This window comes from Arvicola amphibius, chromosome 6 (genome assembly GCF_903992535.2).
Source record: "Arvicola amphibius chromosome 6, mArvAmp1.2, whole genome shotgun sequence".
In the NCBI taxonomy this organism is placed as follows: Eukaryota; Metazoa; Chordata; class Mammalia; order Rodentia; family Cricetidae; genus Arvicola; species Arvicola amphibius.
The window spans coordinates 29,789,737-29,807,312 of NC_052052.2; the positions used below are offsets into that span (position 1 = coordinate 29,789,737).

Here is a 17,576-nt window from a genome sequence, read left to right on the forward strand (position 1 = left end):
AAGCAGACCTTGAAATCCAGCCTCTCTAATACATGTACAGCCTTACACAACCCACATCTGTGGCCAAGAGTCTAGGTGGGATTACCTATTTAGTGTTAAAAAGAGGGAATTCCCCAAGATCAATTTGGGGCGGGGTTACCTTCCGTGAGAGAGGTGGGACAGCCAAGTGCCCACCTCCTAGGCAGTTTACAGTCGCTGCCCATGGGCAGGCAGGCCAGCATGAATTCTCAGAGCATCACCCCTTCCTCTGGCTCTAGCACATCCTCTGGGCTGACCCTCCGGAATGAGAAACTACAAGGTTGGGAGCCCCTCTCCTGGCAACTCCCACTTCTGAAGGTGACTAGTGCCACATCAGCAAAGGTCTGTGCTGTCAGTGGGTCATGACCCTCCTCCGCTCCAGATGGCTTTCACACTACCCAGAGAATAACTGCTTCACAGTGCACACACCACAAGCAAGGTGAAAGCAGCCCTTTGCTAGCCAGTTTCCTCCTTCCCCCCCCCCCCCCGCCCCCGTCCATCAAGGCTTGGAGGTCAGATCACTTTGTCCTGTGTCTACTGATATGGGAGATACATATTCTTCCCAGCCAGCAGGGCTGGCCACACCTCCCTCCCTCACCTGCCGGCACGGACATCCTCAGTCCTGTCACTACCCTCCTCTTCACCCTCAGTTTTTGTGGGGGTTTCTTCACTACCTTTCTTTGAAAGGAGGGTGCAAGACTGACTATGGGGAGGCCTTTGGGCTGGGCTGGCTTTAAGCACCCCAGCTTTGGTACAAATGGAATTCACACACATGCCAAGGATTTTTCAGTTACCCTGGTAGCTCTCCCTGCCTAGGTACTTGGGCTAGAGGCAAGGCCACACTTGGAGATGGGCTGGAAGAAAAGCAGAAAGACAGCCTTCCCCTCCCCTATCCCCAGCACCTCCTTCTTCCTACTGGGTATGAACCGGAGCTGCTCTGCCATCTCCCAGGCAGCCTCCAATTCCACCCTATAGCTAAAGAGGGGAGGAACGGATACTGCATTCTGGAGCAAGCCTTTAGGAGTAACAACAGCCATCTCAGGCTCTGGCCCAGGCACTAGGCCTTCTAACAGGGTTCTCAGTGGTTGGGAGGAGCCCCAACCAGACAAGGGAAGGGGGTAGTGAAGCAGATGCAGGCCACTGCCCAGAGGAGCAGGGGACCAGTCGAGAAAGAAGGGAGGTGGACGGGTGAGTATTGCTGGTACAGAGCTGGTGACAGAGGCACCCTCGAGTGCAGAGCCAGGCTGCTCATGAAGCTAGGAGGCTGGAGGCCTGGGGTGCCAGAACCTCAGCGGGGGACTAGTGTCTACAGATAAGCGAAGAGAGCAGAACCCTGAAGAACAGCTTCATGCAGCTAATCCCCGAGTCAGACAGGATTCTTGACAGTGAGTGCCTCAACATAATGCAGATAATTCAGCCTTAGCCCTCCTTCCTTCAGCAAGCAGCCCCACCCATGACACCTCTTACCAAGCCTGCTACCTCAGGGATAAGCCCAAAAGGGGACAGGTCCATCCGTGATGCCTAAGAAGGCCATCTGTTTCGACAGGGAACCCTCCTGGGGCCCACTGGGGGAGCTCCTTTGGCACGCTGGAGCACACTCTAGGGGAGAAGAGATCCTAGCACGTCCCCTAGCGTGTCTGAACAGCACCCAGGAACTCAGCTCTCTTGTACCTGGTCTGTAAGCCGGTGTCATCCCCAGAGAGAAACACTCTCAAGGCCCCTCCTCCTCAGACAGCCTCTGTCTTCCCGGAGGGCGGGGTAGAGCTCTGGGTGAGCATGCCACATGCTGTGGAGTGCATTCAATGGGATGACCACCAGCGTGGCTGGGGTAGGGAGAAGAGACTGAACTCCTAGAGGGAACCAGGTATGGTCAGCTGCAATGGGTGCTACATTCCTCAAAGAGCAGCAATGCTGGGAGAGGCAAAGAAACAAAAGACGGGACGAAAAACCAAGTGGAGACCATAAGACAACCAGGCCGGGGCTAAGCAAGGCCCACCAGTGGCCACATCCCCTACTTCCACCCCTGGAGACTCCAGGGGCAAGACATGATGTTCCATGGCCACATGATGTTCCTTTGGATTCTTTCCAGCAAGATACAGAGACATGGACTGCAGTTCATGTGGTCACCAGGATTGACTGTACCCAGACACATGGACAAATACAATGTGGACACGGACACACGCACGCACACACACACCATGGACATATATGGACACACACTACAGTCTCCACTGCCAGCTGGGACAAGCCCAGCGGTCATTGGGCATGCAGCAGGGCGAGGGGTCCAGAAAGACACAGAGACTATGTACAGGGGGCAGTGAGGCCAGCAGGCTCCCTTCCCCCACCAGCCCCTGGCCTCTGGTTCTCAGTGAGGTCCTTAGGAGCACGAGGGGGAGGGACTGGTGGCACTCTCCAAAGAGGACTGGGACAGACGCCTGGTAAGGGATCCGAGTGTGGAGTCGGCCACAGAGGATGTGGGGAAGAGTTTGTACCAGCCGGTGACCGCGGCATTCAGGTCCAGCTCGTCCAGCATGATCTGGGCCATGCCCATGAAGCACTTGTGATCCATACGGCCATAGTCTCCCCAGACGATCACCTGGCAGCAGGGGGAGGAAGAGTGAGGCACTGCACCTCCAGGACTGGGCAGGGGGCCCAGGAACCTACCAGCTACCCCAGGGCACAGATGGGAGTGGGAATTAAACGTGATATGGACAGGTATTGCCTGGGACACGGCAGACTGGATCCTATGGGGCCAAGCATCTCAACTGTTGTGACCATACGTTTCCCCTGTGGTGCAGAGATCTGATGAACCAACACAATGCCCCACAGTGATCTGGGATCAGATCCTGGGCAGATCTGGTTCCAGACCTCCCAGCACCCCAGGCAGCAGCTCTCTCCACCAAGGAACAGACCATGTCCAGGGCCTGGGTCATAGCTGTAGCTCTGCTGAGGGTCTGGATAAGCCCCTTGCCCTGTCTCCATCTGGAACTTGAGGAGGAAGAGATGCTCAATGATTTTTCAAACATTTTTAAACCCAGACATCTGATACTGGGCCTCTGCCCCACAACCCTAGCTAGAGTTCTGCCATTCTTCAGCTGGTAACCCCATGGGCCCTTTCAATAGAACCATCACAGCTCGGAGGAACGGTCTGCCATGAGTTGGACTAACTGGAAGATTAAAAACATCAGAGATGGATTCTTGGAGGGGATTATGGGATTCCAGGCTCTTCCTGACTTCCCAAGTGCCCTGAGGTGAGCAGTTGTCTCCACAGCCCCAACTGGCCTGAGTCTCCAAAATTCAGCCAGAATAATATTTCCTCCTTTAGAATGAATCTCAGGTGTTCGTTACAAAGAAAAGGCACGACAGGCTTCAGGCAAGGCAAGCCACCACCACTTCTAACTTAGTGGCTGGCTGCCTATGTGAAAACTCTTAACAATTTAAAAAATGTGTATATGCATAAACACGAGGGCAGGTGCCCACAGAGGCCAGAGGCACAGGGACCTCCTGGGGCTGGAGCTAGAGGCAGATGTGGGTCACCACAACATCAGGGACTGTCTTCTACACGCGCAGTACACACTCTTAACCTCTGGGCCATCTCTTCTCCACACACCCTAAGCACAATGAGTGCCAAGCAGGGACTGAGTCAGGAACATCACATAGGCCCATGTGAACTCCAGTTCATCTACTGAAGGGGTATAATAAGGCAACACCCTCCCCAGCGCTCATCAGGAAGAGTCACCTCCAATACATGTTGTATTCTCAAGGAGCTGGCAGGCTTGAGTCACCTAGACTTGGGCTCCTTTCTGCACATCTCTCAACTGGGCAGCCCCTTCATCTGAGACCGCCTCCTCATTTGCAAAATGGGGAAAACCACACCTCCTTCCCTGGATCGGTTCTGAGAAAGACAAATCACTCTAGAGAGCACCTAGCAACACCCAGCACCCAGTGAGGTACAAAGCACAGGTAGGAAAGTGGAGGCAGCCAGTGAATAAGGCCTGCTTCTCCTGCCCGGCCGGAAGAACTGGGGAGCTATTTCGCTAGGCTCTAAACCCTATGAACTGATAGGGAACAGAAGCATGGGTTGTGAAAATCAAATACAGAGGGGAACAAAAAGAGGGAGGGAAGGGGAGAGAGGAAGAAGAAGGGGGGCTGGCAAGACGGCTCAGCAGGTGAGGACCTCATTCAATCCCTGGAAACTACGTCAAGGTGAAAGAGAACTGGCTCCACTCTACACATGTGACCCCCGCGATAATAAAAGAGGTGATGTAAATGGTTTGATGCTTGACCTGAACCTGAAGGCTACCCTGTAAACACTGACCTGCAGCACCTTGCCTTGGGGCCCCTCGTCAAAGAGCAGAGCCTGCTGGTACAAGGGGTCACAGGTCTTCTTGGCCACCTTGGTTTTTTTCCTGGCCACACATGCCCCGTTCTCCAGCAGGTAAGCCTTGACATAGGTGGCTGAAAAGGAAGGAGCATGGTTGGGAGAGATGCCATAGCCTGCCTAGTCTCCACCCTCCAGGTGGTTCTGGGAGGGGGCGGGGCAGGGGAGGGGCGGGGTGAGCTGGATCACCTTGCCCACCCACCTTCCAGGCCAGGTATTAGTCACGGTCAGCAGCACTGCTCTAAGGGCACTGGTGAGCTCCGGACTTGCTAGTACCCCACCCGGCTAGGATCCTTCCCCAAATCTCCCACCTGCTCAGCCTCACCTGGGAGGGATTTGGAGCCTGGTTTGGGGGTCAGGCTCCGAGCTTCAATCACTTCCACCTCCAGCTGACCGCTCCGGTCCATGATGGCAATGTGCACATCTCCTGCAAGGGAGAAGAACGGAATCCAGGTGAAGCGGGATGGGGCGGCTGGAAGATGGAGCAGAGGATGCCACCCTGCAGGGGATGCCCAGTGACAGAGCAAGCTCTCAGAAGATCACGTCAAAGGGACTGAGAAAGACTGTGACAGGCTATGGGGGAATGATCCTCAAGGGGCACATGCTTAGGTCACTACATAGAACAGGCAAGTCTGGGGCCAGAGCCTACACCGCAGCCCTCAGCCAGTCTCTTTAGTATATATATATGTCAGGCAGATACAAGAGTATCCATGCAAAGAGCCTGCCCAGGACATCTTTGACCCTGGACAAAGGGAGCAGGGTAGACCCCACCACCTGCCTGCAGGCCAGAAGAGGGCACTAGACCTCATTACAGATGGTTGTGAGCCACCACGTGGTTGAACTCAGGACCTTTGAAAAAACAGGCAATGCTCTTAACCACTGAGCCATCTCTTCAGCCCCAAGCTGAGAGTTCTTAACTCACTCCAAAACGGGAAAGGCTTCGGTTAGGCTGACTTCAAGGAACTCTTAGCTTTGCTCATCATGGGTGAGCTAAGTTTAGAATCATATAGTAGTTGTTTGGAACACTCTTCAAATGGGTGTAGAATTATAAACTTGGTCTGTCTACCTCTCCCCCCAAAAATATTAAATGGGTGAGAGAGTTCAGTCAAACATCATAGCCATCATGTTATTGCTGGTATCTGTATACTTTGGGGGCGGGATTCACCACATCCAGAGACACCCTGAAGCTCATTCTTCTCCCTCCAGTGAGAGATTGCTGGCCTGGGCCATGAGACCAAAGAATCTCAACCTATCCCGAGATGCCTAAGTGAATGTACACTTGTCTTTCCTGGTTTGGAACACAAGGGGGCACCACACACAAAATATTCTAGGTTCTGAAGGGTCATTGAAAATACGGAAATGGCTGGCACTTCTCAGTGTTTATAGGGATATGGGGTTGGGATATTGAGCAGGCTCCAGTACCAACCAAAATCTTAGAATTAAACAAATCCAATACCTAGGGCCAGAAGAGAGTGGACCTTAACTCTGAGGGTCTTGTGGATCCCTCCCCCAAGGAAAGGAGGACAGTGCCACATACAGAGTTCTAAACCACCACAGAATCCCAGCTCCACTGCGCTGTGCATTCCCTCTTCTGCCGTGAGGGCCAAAAAGTCAAGAACCGTCAGAACGGGGCTGAGATGAGACATCTGGATCAGGCAAAGTTCAGGTCAGACTGATGGGGAGGCCTGCCTGGTCACGGGACCGGAAGCCCTGAGAGCTGCTAAGAGCACCCGATGTGGGCTTTGAGAAACACTTCCTAGCTGCCAGGAAGAGATGAGAAAATGGCTAAAGGTCCCCTGGTGCCAGAGGCTGTTGGGAGGAACAGGTCCAATTAGCCACAGTTCCTAAGGAGAACATTAAAATGCTTTACAGAAAATATCTAGCAGAAGCTCAGGAAGGGTTCTGAGACTGGAGAACTAAAGCAAGATTACTGATACCGGGTTTCCCCGACTAGGAAATCGAGGGGTAGAGAAGGGAAGTGGCTTATTTGCCCACGGTCAGAGGTCAGCAGAGGTTAACACTGTGACTCAGTTTACATAGCAGGGGAGGGTGACCGCGGGGGGGGGGGGAGAGGGAGGACCACACACATCTGGAAAAGCTGCTGCTGATCAGTGAGGAGAGGACAGCTGGGGCTCCTGTCCTCCTGCTGCCTGACCTACCACACACAGGGCCCCACTGAGCTCCTTCTGCTGTGCCCCCCTGCTTGTCCTTCCTCCGCAAGACTTACCCATGGGAGGTGTTGCCAGCGTTTGTCGCCCCACAATCTGGGCTGGTCCCAAGCCATCCAGAAAATCACTGAACTGGCTTTCAGCTCCAAGCCGTGTGGGAAAAATAAACCTGCAGAAGAAAGCAGAGGGCACGTGAGGGCAGCAGGGGGTCGAGCGGCAAGGATGGATGCAGGGGCCCTGCATGTGGGGAGCTGTGCCTCCGTTTCTCACCTAGACAGTGTGACTACATCACTCTAACTGGGAGTGAACACTTATTCATTGCTGCACATTGAAGATATTTCAGGCTTCATGATTTAGACAGTCCCACTGTGTACTTCTGGCTGACCTAGACTTCACTACGTAGCCAAGGCTAGCCTCAGAGTCATGACCATCCTGCCTCAGTGTCCTAAGTGGGTAACAAGCAGGTACCACAGTGTCTGGATTGGAGAAAGATATTTTGATATCATTAAAGAGACTAATGAAGAAGCCAGGCGGTGGTGGCGCACACCTTTAATCCTAGCACTTAGGAGGCAGAGGCAGGCGGATCTCTGTGAGTCTGAGGCTAGCCTGGTCTACAAGAGTGAGTTTCAGGACAGGCTCCAAAGCTACAAAGAAACCGTGTCTCAAAAAAAACCACAAAGAGAGAGAGAGAGAGAGAGAGAGAGAGAGAGAGAGAGAGAGAGAGAGAGAGAGAGAGAGACTAATGAAGATATTTAAGGCATTGAATTCTTATTTTTTGAAACAAGGTCCTCTGCATCCCAAGCTGGCCCCAGACTCATGATGTAGCCAAGGTTGACCCTGAATTCCTGATTCTGACAGCTCTGCTTTCTGGGATCGTAGGCATGTACCAGCATGCTCAGCTTACACAGTGCTAGGGACGGACCCGGGAGCTTCATGCTTGCTGGACAAACATACTACCAATTGAGCTACATCCCAGCCCAAGCCCCAGAGATTTCCAAAGTGAGCGTTAGAGGGCAGGGCTTGCTGGGCACAGGCATCCCCATGAAAGCATGCCAAGGCCAACAATGAGAGACAAGCTGGATGGACTCTTACGGGCCTGGAATGAGTTCCAAGAACTGAGGTGTTTTTTTTTTTTGTTTGTTTTTTTAAACCAGAAATTTAAAATTCAAGTCAATAAGGTGAGGTGGTTCTCAAAACGGCAGCAGGGACCAAAATAACCTAACAATGAGGCTGTGATGAATGGCAGGTGATTGTGGGTGGTCTGTGACCGGAGGGGAGGGGCTGGAGACAGTAACAAGAAAAACCGACAGTGACTGAAAGTGGGCCAGCTGCCAGCGGCGCATCGAACGGTCCGTGAGCCTTGTATCACTAATTCTTACAACCAGGCTATGTGGTAGGAGCCAGTATCCAGTTTTACAGATGAAACAGGCATTTCCAAGAGGTAAGAGACTAGGCTTGTCTGCAACAGGGATGATACCTGGCTCGCTGGGGGATGGTGTGAAGGAAAAGTTCTAGAAACACGAGATACAACAAATGGCAATGAATTGTTGAATCCTCAGGCCCAAATATCCTAGGTACAGCCAACAGGGACAGCTTGCTCAGGGGCCACAGTGAACTAGAATAGGCAGCTCTCTTAGTGGCTGCCATAAAAGGTGGGTCAGAGACAAACACCTGTTGGACAGTTTGGAATAGGGACTCCAGTGGTCAGTGATGGGCAGGGGCTCATCTTCCACGTTCAGGAAGAGGCTTCAAGGCATCTACTTTTATTAACCATGATCAACAATAGCCTAGTATCATTCTTTTTGTGGATTAAGGTGGGTATATATGAGCATGCTCTCTCTCTCTCTCTCTCTCTCTCTCTCTCTCTCTCTCTCTCTCTCTCTCTCTGTGTGTGTGTGTGTGTGTGTTTAAGAGCCAGAGGTCATCATAGGGTATCTTCCTCAATCACTTTCTACCTTAATTGTTTAGATAATCTTTCACTGAACCTAGAGTCTGTAGATATGGAAAGACTGGCTGCTAGCAAGCCCTAGGGATCCCGTCTGTCTCCTCAATAATGGGATTATAGGCATGTGCACAATTACATCCAGCCTTTTTATATGGGTGCTGGAGACCTCTATTCCACTCAGTTTCTCGTGCTTCTACAGCAAGCATGTTACTGACTGAGCCGCCCCCCAGCCCTCTCATGTTTTGGTCTTCCTCATGCTCTTTCCACCACCTCTCTTTTACTGACATAATGCCTCTTGTAGTCCGGGCTGGTTTGGAACCCACTATGTAGTTAAGTCTCTGAGCTTAAACTCCTGGTCCTGCCTCCTCCACCTCTCAGGTGCTGGGCTTACAGGTGTGCACCACCACACCCACTCCTCGCATCACATTCTTAGGACAGTGAGCCTCAGAGGAAACGGAGAGACGCAGACTCAAAGTCTCAGGAGTGGGGCCGGGGTGGGGAGTGACTAGTATACAGTACAGAGATTATGAATAAAGGTTATGGAACCAAGTGACCTTAGTGTAGACAATGGCTTGTGTCCTAAAAAGTGTGCCTGTGGGTAAAGAGCCTCTGCCGTTCACTTGTATAAGGAGACACTGGTGCTGTCCGCACTCACTCAGGGTGCGTACAAGTGTCACATCATAGCGCATGGCTTCCAGACAGGGAGCCACTAGCCTGAGGTACCATCAATGCTGTGGACAAGGTAGAAGGTAGTAAATGCTAATGGCTACTTGTTTCCATGTTTAGAAGATACAGTTGGCTGTCTGTGTCCATGGCTTTTGCATCTGTGGATTCAATCAACCACAGATTGAAAGTATGAAGAAAAAAGTTGTCTGTACTGGGCACAAGCAGATTTTTTTATCATTATTCTTTAAACAATAGCATCTAGGCTGAGAATTGGGGTGTACACCCATAACGCCCATGCTCAGGAGGCTGAGGCAGGAGAATTCTGAATTCTGTGCCAGCCCAAGCTTTACAGAGAGACCCACGTAAGTAGTATTTCTACTGCCTTAGCTTTGACTGGGTGTTACAAGTGATCGAGAGAGGACGTGATGCACACAGGCCAGTGCAAACACTATGCCAGTGTATTGAAGGGATTCAAGAAGCTGTGGGTTTTAGATACATGCGAGGTCTTGGAACCAATCCCATAGGGATGCCAAGGTCTCACTGGACAGTGGTGAGAGACAAAAACTCAATATTAAATAAGCCACAGGATCTCGAGACTGAAAATAATAGGGCCTTGATGAAACCGAAGCAGAGAATCTACAAACTCTGATTTCGAACAGAGCTACAGTGTAAGTGCTTACTTTCAAACGCTTACTCCAGCTCACATGCAGAAAGAAAGGGGCTATCAACACCGCAGCGCGCTGCTGACCGACATGCATCCTGGGTGAAGAGCTCAACTAAGGTCTCCTGGCCATCCTCCTCCCCTGCCACAGAGGCGCCGCTGCCACACAGGCTCCCCTGCCACACAGGCGCCCCTGCCACAGAGGCTTCCCTGCCACACAGGCTCCCCGGCCATCCTCCTCCCCTGCCACAGAGGCGCTGCCACACAGGCTCCCCTGCCACACAGGCGCCCCTGCCACAGAGGCTCCCCTGCCACAGAGGCGCCGCTGCCACACAGGCTCCCCTGCCACAGAGGCGCAGCTGCCACACAGGCTCCCCTGCCACAGAGGCGCCACTGCCACTCAGGCTCCCCTGCCACACAGGTGCCCCTGCCACTCAGGCTCCCCTGCCACACAGGCTCCCCTGCCACACAGGCGCCCCTGCCACAAGGCGCCCCTGCCACTCAGGCTCCCCTGCATTTTCTTTCTTCCTCTAACACTGCTTTTGACCCACCTCAACGATTCTTCCTGCCTAGGAGTCACAAGGTAAGATGTGACAGTTCTAAACACACGGATCTAGTCCAATTTTCTTCCTTAATCTCCAAGCAAGGTGATTCATAGAGACTTCACACAACTAAGCCATGAAAATGAGGTTTAGGGTTAGGGTTAGGGTTAGGGTTAGGGTTAGGGAAAAAAAAAAAAAAAGAAAATGAGGTTTAGGCTTAAAAGGAATTTAGGGTCACATTTTCCTTTCTGCTCATCTCCTCTAGAGCAGGGCAGGTGATGGGAGGGCGGGAGGCAGGACGCCCGTGTCCCTTCTGAAAGAAAAGACCAAACGGTGTGCTCCTCTGAGGTGTTCTGCTGGGGTCCACAGGAAGACCTGGGACCCGGGAACCAGATATCTAGGAGAGGGGAAAGGGAGGCTGGGGCAGGGAGGTGTGCAGACATCTTGGCTGGAAACCAAGTTGGCAGGTGCACGCACGTGCCCTCGGAGCTGTTGCTGTTGGTGCTCCCATCCGTAGACTCCCGACTGCCCTGGCGTGTGACACGGCTCCGCATCTCCACTGCAACGCCGGTCTCCGTGCTCCGTCGGATGTTGCTGCGCAGCTTCTTAGTGGCCCCTTCTGGGGTCCCCGACCCGAGGAGAGAGAGGGAACAAGGTCAAAACATGGCCTAGGCTTCTCGAAGAGTGCTACCAAAGTGATCCCCTGGGCAGAAGCGGGTGCGGGGACCTGCTAAGGCTGGGACACCATTGAGCTGACCCTAAGATGGGTCAAGGCCGGGGTCATGGTACAGAGAAAGCTGCCCAGGGACATGCTGTGTGCCCCAACAGAATGCAGCTAGCTACAGGTCCTGTGGCAGTGGCCCCCCTCCGCTAGGTTCTCTTAACTCTGCCTTTCTGTTCTGTTTCAGTCTGAGCCCCTTTCTCTCATTTCTGGAAAGTTTGTCTGTTCTGGGGTTTCCAGATTTACTTTCCCTCTTTTGGATATCCTACCAGATCGCCTCTCTGCTGCCCTAGAAAAACCCCATTGGAAGCCTGACCATTTGAAACTTGCCTTCTCAAAGTAAGTCTAAAACGGAGAGCATCACAAATGTCAAGCTGGACCTTGCAAGGCGAGACTCCAGGAGGGTCGGGGTGGCTAGCTTGACCTGGGCTGATACTGGATTTGAGAAAGTCCACAGCAGAACCCCTTTACCCTGTCTCTGTACCTTCTATTCAGGGGCCCCCAGTCCCATCCTCAGCCTGGCAGGAAACACAGGGCACTTTCCCTCTCTGAGTAGCACACCAGCCTGCCTGGGTTTCCATGGCAACCTCCTTAGCATGGCAGTGTGGTCCCTCTAGACAGTTCTCCTCCTGGGCGGGGGTGGGTGGGGTGGGGAGACAGGCTGGGGTTTTGCAGGGACTCCCCTGCTAAAGCTTGATTGCTGAGCAACTTGACAGGGAAGGAAGTGACACTCAGAGACTGCACCAAAGGAGCCATTTGCTGCCACCAGTTATAGGCCCAAGAAAAGTGTCAGTTGAGTGGCCTGCAAGGGTGCCTAGGGCAGGGTGGCAGCACATTTATCCCTGAAGGTAGCCGACAGAGGGCTGGCGAGAGAATGTTCAAGTCCACAGCTTGGAAAAGGAAGGCCTTTATTCTTCCTGCCTCACCCTACTTACCCTTCAGGAAGTCCCCACTGGATGAGAGAAGGTCAGGAGGGCAAATACTAGCAGATAGAGTGGTGGACGGGGGGTGATGAGAACAGGGGCAACGTGCAGGAAGATGTGTTCTCTAAATACAACACAAGCCACTGTGACCCACACACAGTCATTTTAGTTCAGGCATATTTCTCTTACATATGCATAAAACAGACACACAGGAATGCTTATTATCACATGTATAAATACAATAATCTCATGTATAAATACGATATCATGTGTCCGGATCTTACATGGACATAATGTACACTGTCAGACAAGTTATATATAGGTGATCTTTAATACCTAGAACTGAGCCTATCTACTCACCACACATAATGATGTCCACCCACACATGGCATGTGACCTACCATGGGACTCTCTCCGTCCCTGGCTCCTAATTGCCTCATCCCCTCTAACCCAGTTAGAAAACAGATGCTGTCTGGAAGGGGGGGCTCAAAGTCACTCTGCCTCCCCCTCACATCTTCACCCCCTCAACACACGCTCTTTTAGAGCCGGGGAAAGCTCTGACCCATTTGGAAGTGAAATTACCTTCTTAGATAAGACTTGCCCAATGCAGTGTGAGCGCCTGTGAGTGGGAACTGCGCAGAATCCTGAAAGGTCAGATACACTTCTCCAGGCTCCTCCCCCATTCCACAGATGAGGAGTCTGGGTTCTGGTGTCACCAGGCCCTCAGACTCCTTGCCTGCTGACATGTCACTTTCCCTCCTCAATGCGTCCTCTCTTAGAGCTGTGACTCAGCAGATATTAAACTCCCGTGTCTTCAGGGGTAGGGGGAAAGGTCTTGCAAACTCAAGAGAAAAATCCTCCCACTAGCTTGGTTCCTGTCCAGCCTCGGCCCCTGCTGACCCAAGAATACTTTATGGTTTCTCTCTAGAACTGGTTCAAATGGTTGCAATAATTCAGTGTTCCTTGGAGAAAAATTCCAGGAGCCATTTTATCTGTCCCATCATATGCAGAAGACGGGCAGTCTGGCTTGCAACATCTTAGGCTCAGACAGGAAGATCTCTGTCCTTGGTACTGGACATTTAGAAAGAGGATGCTTCTACCCCGCATGACTCCATGTGGGCTCAGTCTAACTAATGCCAGGCCTGATTTTACTTAGGTCCTAGGACCCTAAAACTCCAACCCCACCCTTCATTGCTCCTACAATTTAGAGAACTGACAGATCCCAAAGGAAGTTGGGAGAGTGCATTGTTAGCTCCATTTTACAGAAGAGGAAACTGAGGCCCGACCGGAAAGTGACTTTACAACGGGCCCATGGAGAGCTCTGAAGCCAGAACTGCCCTCTAAAGCACAGGGTGAGATTCTGGAGGCCTGCAATAGGGCAGCATAATGACAAACAGGAAGCAGGCAGACAGGCAGAGGCTTAGGGGGACCAGACTATGTGAACTGGGGCAAAGGAACAAAGAGGAAAAGGGTATCGATGAACTGGGGGAATGGTGTTATTGCAAGAGAAGGCCAAGAGCCCCAAGGGCTAGGCCCAGGAGGGGAATTCTTCCTGACTCCCCATAGCCCAGCCTACAGGGAATCAAGCTGTTCCACTTGGGACAACAGGGGCGACCTTCTAAGATCTCTTCTCAGAGCAGCAATCCCTGGTGAGGTGACCACATTCTTGCCTGTTGTCCCAGAGTCTCCCAGCCAGGATGATGCTCCAAGCTGAGGCGCTGGCATACTCAAAGCTTGCACGTGTACATGCACGGATGTATGAACATGCGTGCGTGTGCATGCATACACACAGGCACACACGAATGCATGCACACACGAATGCATGCACACACGCACACACCATTAAAAATAATAAAAATAAACCTTTTTAAAAAGTACCAACGCTTTTCTGAGTGCCTCCCATGTACCATGCATGAGAGGCTGGATACCTTTGCACATCTATCTTATTTAATCCCTGGACAGCTCTCTAAAGCATCTATTTGGTCTTCAACAAACAAACAGCAGACTCAGAGAAGTAAAGCAGCTTGCCTGAACTATCCGGCTAGTAAATGGTGGGGTGTGGCTGCAAAGGCCAGCCTGAGGTCGTTCTCCAGGAAAGGGCCTCTCCTTGGGCTCTGGAAGTCTCATAGATAAATGAGTACATCAGACTGGATGACCTCGAGGGCCCTTCCTGCTATGACATTCAGTGATTAGATGATTCACAGGGCCCTGCACTTGGAAAGGCATCTGGGCAATTCCCCTGGCCCCAGACCTTGGGCCTTTAGTCATGTCCTTACATCCCACCAAGACAAGGCATCCAGAGGGCCCAGCATCATTTGTATCTCCCCAAGGCAGCAGGTCGTCCTGGCGTCTGCTCCCACCCCAGCCTGCTGCTGTCTGAAGTCACAGCAGACCCCTCCAATGACTCCCAGTGATTCCGGCTCTGCCTTGGCCTTGGAGACTGTCTCTTCCAATCACTTTGCATGGGAGATGCCTGTGGGGTCTGGAGCTGGATTCCTGTGCTTACAATACCAGACACAGACTTCTGGGGTTCAACATGTCCAGGACTTTGTAATAATTCCCCAGGTTCGTTTTATCCCAGCCCTCCTTGTCCCAGTCCAACTTCCCACCTCCCTGCTCCCTACTCTCAAGCCTATACTGCCCTCCCAAAGGTACTCAAGACCCTCCCTATCTAGTCTCTCCCTGAGCAGAAAGCACATGGTGCCGGAGCGCTGGAAAAGACCATCCCCCGTGTTCCTGTAGACAGCTTTGTAAAAATCTATTTTAAGGTCTGGAAAAGCACCCCCAAATACCAGCCCCAATGGGGCGTCTTGATGAGCATCCTCCCTGATACTCCGGCTTTCTACCCTTCCCCACCCCCGTCCAGCTGCCTTCTTGAAGGTTTTTGGGGGAAGTTGTTACTCTGAGCAAAATAAGCAGGAAGAGATTTAAAACAAAGCCAGCTGGTGTCTGGACCAATGCCACAAATGGCGGTCTGGGTGGGGAGAAGTGGTTCCTCTGTGAGGTGGGGGCCACATGTCGCTGTGTGAGACAAGGTGGGTCCCCCCAAGTCTGAACTTAACTGGAATTCTGTAGGCAGATGTCTGAAAATGCATAGCCTACATAGGCGCATGTGTGGCTTTGTGAGGTGCGTGTGCATCTAAGTGACGTGGGCCTTTTTGTCTGTTCAGAGAACCGTATTTAGAGTTTATTTGTGACCACGGGCAGTGTAATGAGAATAACTGGACCATGTTTTCCATGAAGTGGCTTTCCTGAGCAAATGAACACTCTAGACATGTCACCGCAGAGCCATGTGTTCGTGCCCCTCTCTTGTGACTCTGCAACGCCTCTGTGAGACTATGCAATTATATTTGTGGGGCTGTTTGTCCTACGGGGACTGAGAAATGAGAAATAGAACAGGATTGTGAGGATGTGTCTACAAAAGTGTGGGGTCCCTTAGCATGGCTGTTTCAAATAACTTCTGATAAACGCAGAAGTCTGTGTGTGGAGGCAGCAGCATGAAAAGAGCAGGAACTGGGAAGGACAACTGGAGCTTAAGTCTGGATGCCACCACCCTCCGTTGTGCAGACTGAAGCACCTGACTTTCCCTTTCTGGGCTGTTACTGTCGGCCATTGAGGACTACAGAACATCACACACACCAACTCATAAAGCACCCACAAAGTGTGCATTTACCCTTAGTCGCTGGGGACTCAACAACAACACGCTCCCCTCCCCCTTCCCCACCTCTTGGTGCCCACACCCCCTCACCAGGCTGGGGGAGCTGCAGTGTGCTTTTGCTCCACTGGGTCAGGCCGACGATAGCCACCATCTTGGCTCCCAGGCTGCTGCGTCGTTTCTTGGCCGTGGTGGTCCCGGTCCCACCCCCAGCTTGCTGGGATCCACAGATCTCACCGCTGATGCTGGAGCTCCGTACCACATTCCTGGAGGCCCCAGCTGAGGCTGGACCAGGCTCCCCGTTAAACATGGTTCCCAGGGCAGCAGGACTTCAGGCAGTTCTGAAGGTGGGGGGAAAAAGGGGGGTTCCACATGACATCCACATGACTCTCCTGCACCCCATCACTTCCTAGCTGTGTGACTCTGGGTCATTCGCTTGGTCTCTCTGAGGTGGTAAGGATGACACGAACAAATAAATCTCCAAGTCTGGCTCAATAAATGGAGTGCAGTCACCTGTCTAGTGTGTATGAGGCCTGGGGCGTGACTCTCACCCCCACCCCCGCGCCTCCCAGCACAGCAACAATCAGAACCAAGGCCAGGACCTGGCTCTGTGGGTAAGGGGCCTGTTGCCAAGCCTAACCTCAGTTCTACCCTTGGAAGTCACATAGTCCTAGGGAGCTCAACTGCCAAAAGTTGACCTCTAACCTCCCCACACAAATTGTGGTACAGGAACACCATCTCCACACTAAATGAATGTAATTTTTAAAATTTAATATACCAAATAAAACAAACAGAACCCCTAGAGAAGAAATATGGGACCTTTACTGTGTGGCTGTGGGCAAGCAGCAGACAACCTCATTTGGAGTACAGACAGGCTGGGGTGGGACTCCAAAGGCTCCCATACACTAGCTGGGTGACTTTGTGACCAAACATGCTGGAGTTTCCATAAATACCTTAGCAAAACAACAACAAAAACTTCAAAGCCCTTTTACTTCCCAGGACGGCTGTAAGGACTAAATAAGGGGCTGGGTATAAAGCGCAGAGGACAGTCCCAAGGCAGGGAGCTGTCACAGGGAGTGACAAGAGCAGGGACAAAAGTCTGTGCAGGGCAGAAGAGAAGGGGCTGGCCCAGAAAAGCCTAAAGTGCTGTCAAAAATCACAGTCCCCGTATTTCAGAGAGGCCTCACTGCCAGTATTGAACCCAGCTCCATTCTGTGCTCTTAAAAAACAATTGGACTCACATTGTAAATACGATTTTAAACCCTGGTATTTTTCACCTAATATCACATCATAGCATTTCCCAACATCGTTAACACTTTGTGTAGATGTTTCAATGCCACTGTAATCGTCCCTGTTACAGACGGCACATAATTGACTTAAATATTTCAATGCAGCTACTTCCTGAATCTGATCCAAGTTTCTCTCTTCTCTCTTTTAAATAAATACCGAAGGCAGGCGCATGGGTCATGCCTGTGATTCCAGCCCTTGGGAGGAAGAGGCAGGAGGATCAGGAGTTCAGGATCACACCAGACTGGGCTCCAAGAGACCCTGTCTCAAAGAAAACAAGCAAACAAGCAAACACTGAGATGACCATCTTTCCTGCACTGGTTCCGATTTCCTTAGCAGTGGAATAGCAGGTGGTGTGTGTGTGTGTGTGTGTAATGCTGGGAGTTTCCCAGACCCCCAACCCCATCCCTGCTGGCTGGCAGAGGCAGACAATGGTTTTGGCCAGGCGCTACCCTATCTTGTTTCTGAGCACATTCTGATTAGCTTAAGGTAAAGGGTTTTTTTGTCAGCAAGTTATTTGTTCAGGAGTAGGCATCTGACCACGGCTCAAATAATTCACCTCCCAACTCAGCGCTGCCGAGGACCACAGCACACAGCATGGAGAACAGG

At 51.9% G+C, this 17,576-nt stretch overlaps 1 protein-coding gene across 1 annotated transcript in view; it reads right to left on the reverse strand.

Annotated features, from left to right (window-relative positions):
• Positions 1–1,560: 1,560 nt before the first annotated feature.
• Positions 1,561–17,576, reverse strand: part of Rims3 (regulating synaptic membrane exocytosis 3) — a 37,392-nt gene continuing 21,376 nt past the window's right edge. Inside the window, exons 3-8 of the mRNA XM_038334600.1 lie at positions 15,774–16,021; positions 10,859–11,000; positions 6,627–6,736; positions 4,725–4,826; positions 4,337–4,476; positions 1,561–2,614 (exon numbers count right to left, since the gene is read on the reverse strand). Of these exons, the coding sequence (XP_038190528.1) occupies positions 2,396–2,614; positions 4,337–4,476; positions 4,725–4,826; positions 6,627–6,736; positions 10,859–11,000; positions 15,774–15,990 (930 nt within the window). The 5' untranslated portion in view covers positions 15,991–16,021 and the 3' untranslated portion in view covers positions 1,561–2,395. The remainder of the gene's footprint in view (positions 2,615–4,336; positions 4,477–4,724; positions 4,827–6,626; positions 6,737–10,858; positions 11,001–15,773; positions 16,022–17,576) is intronic.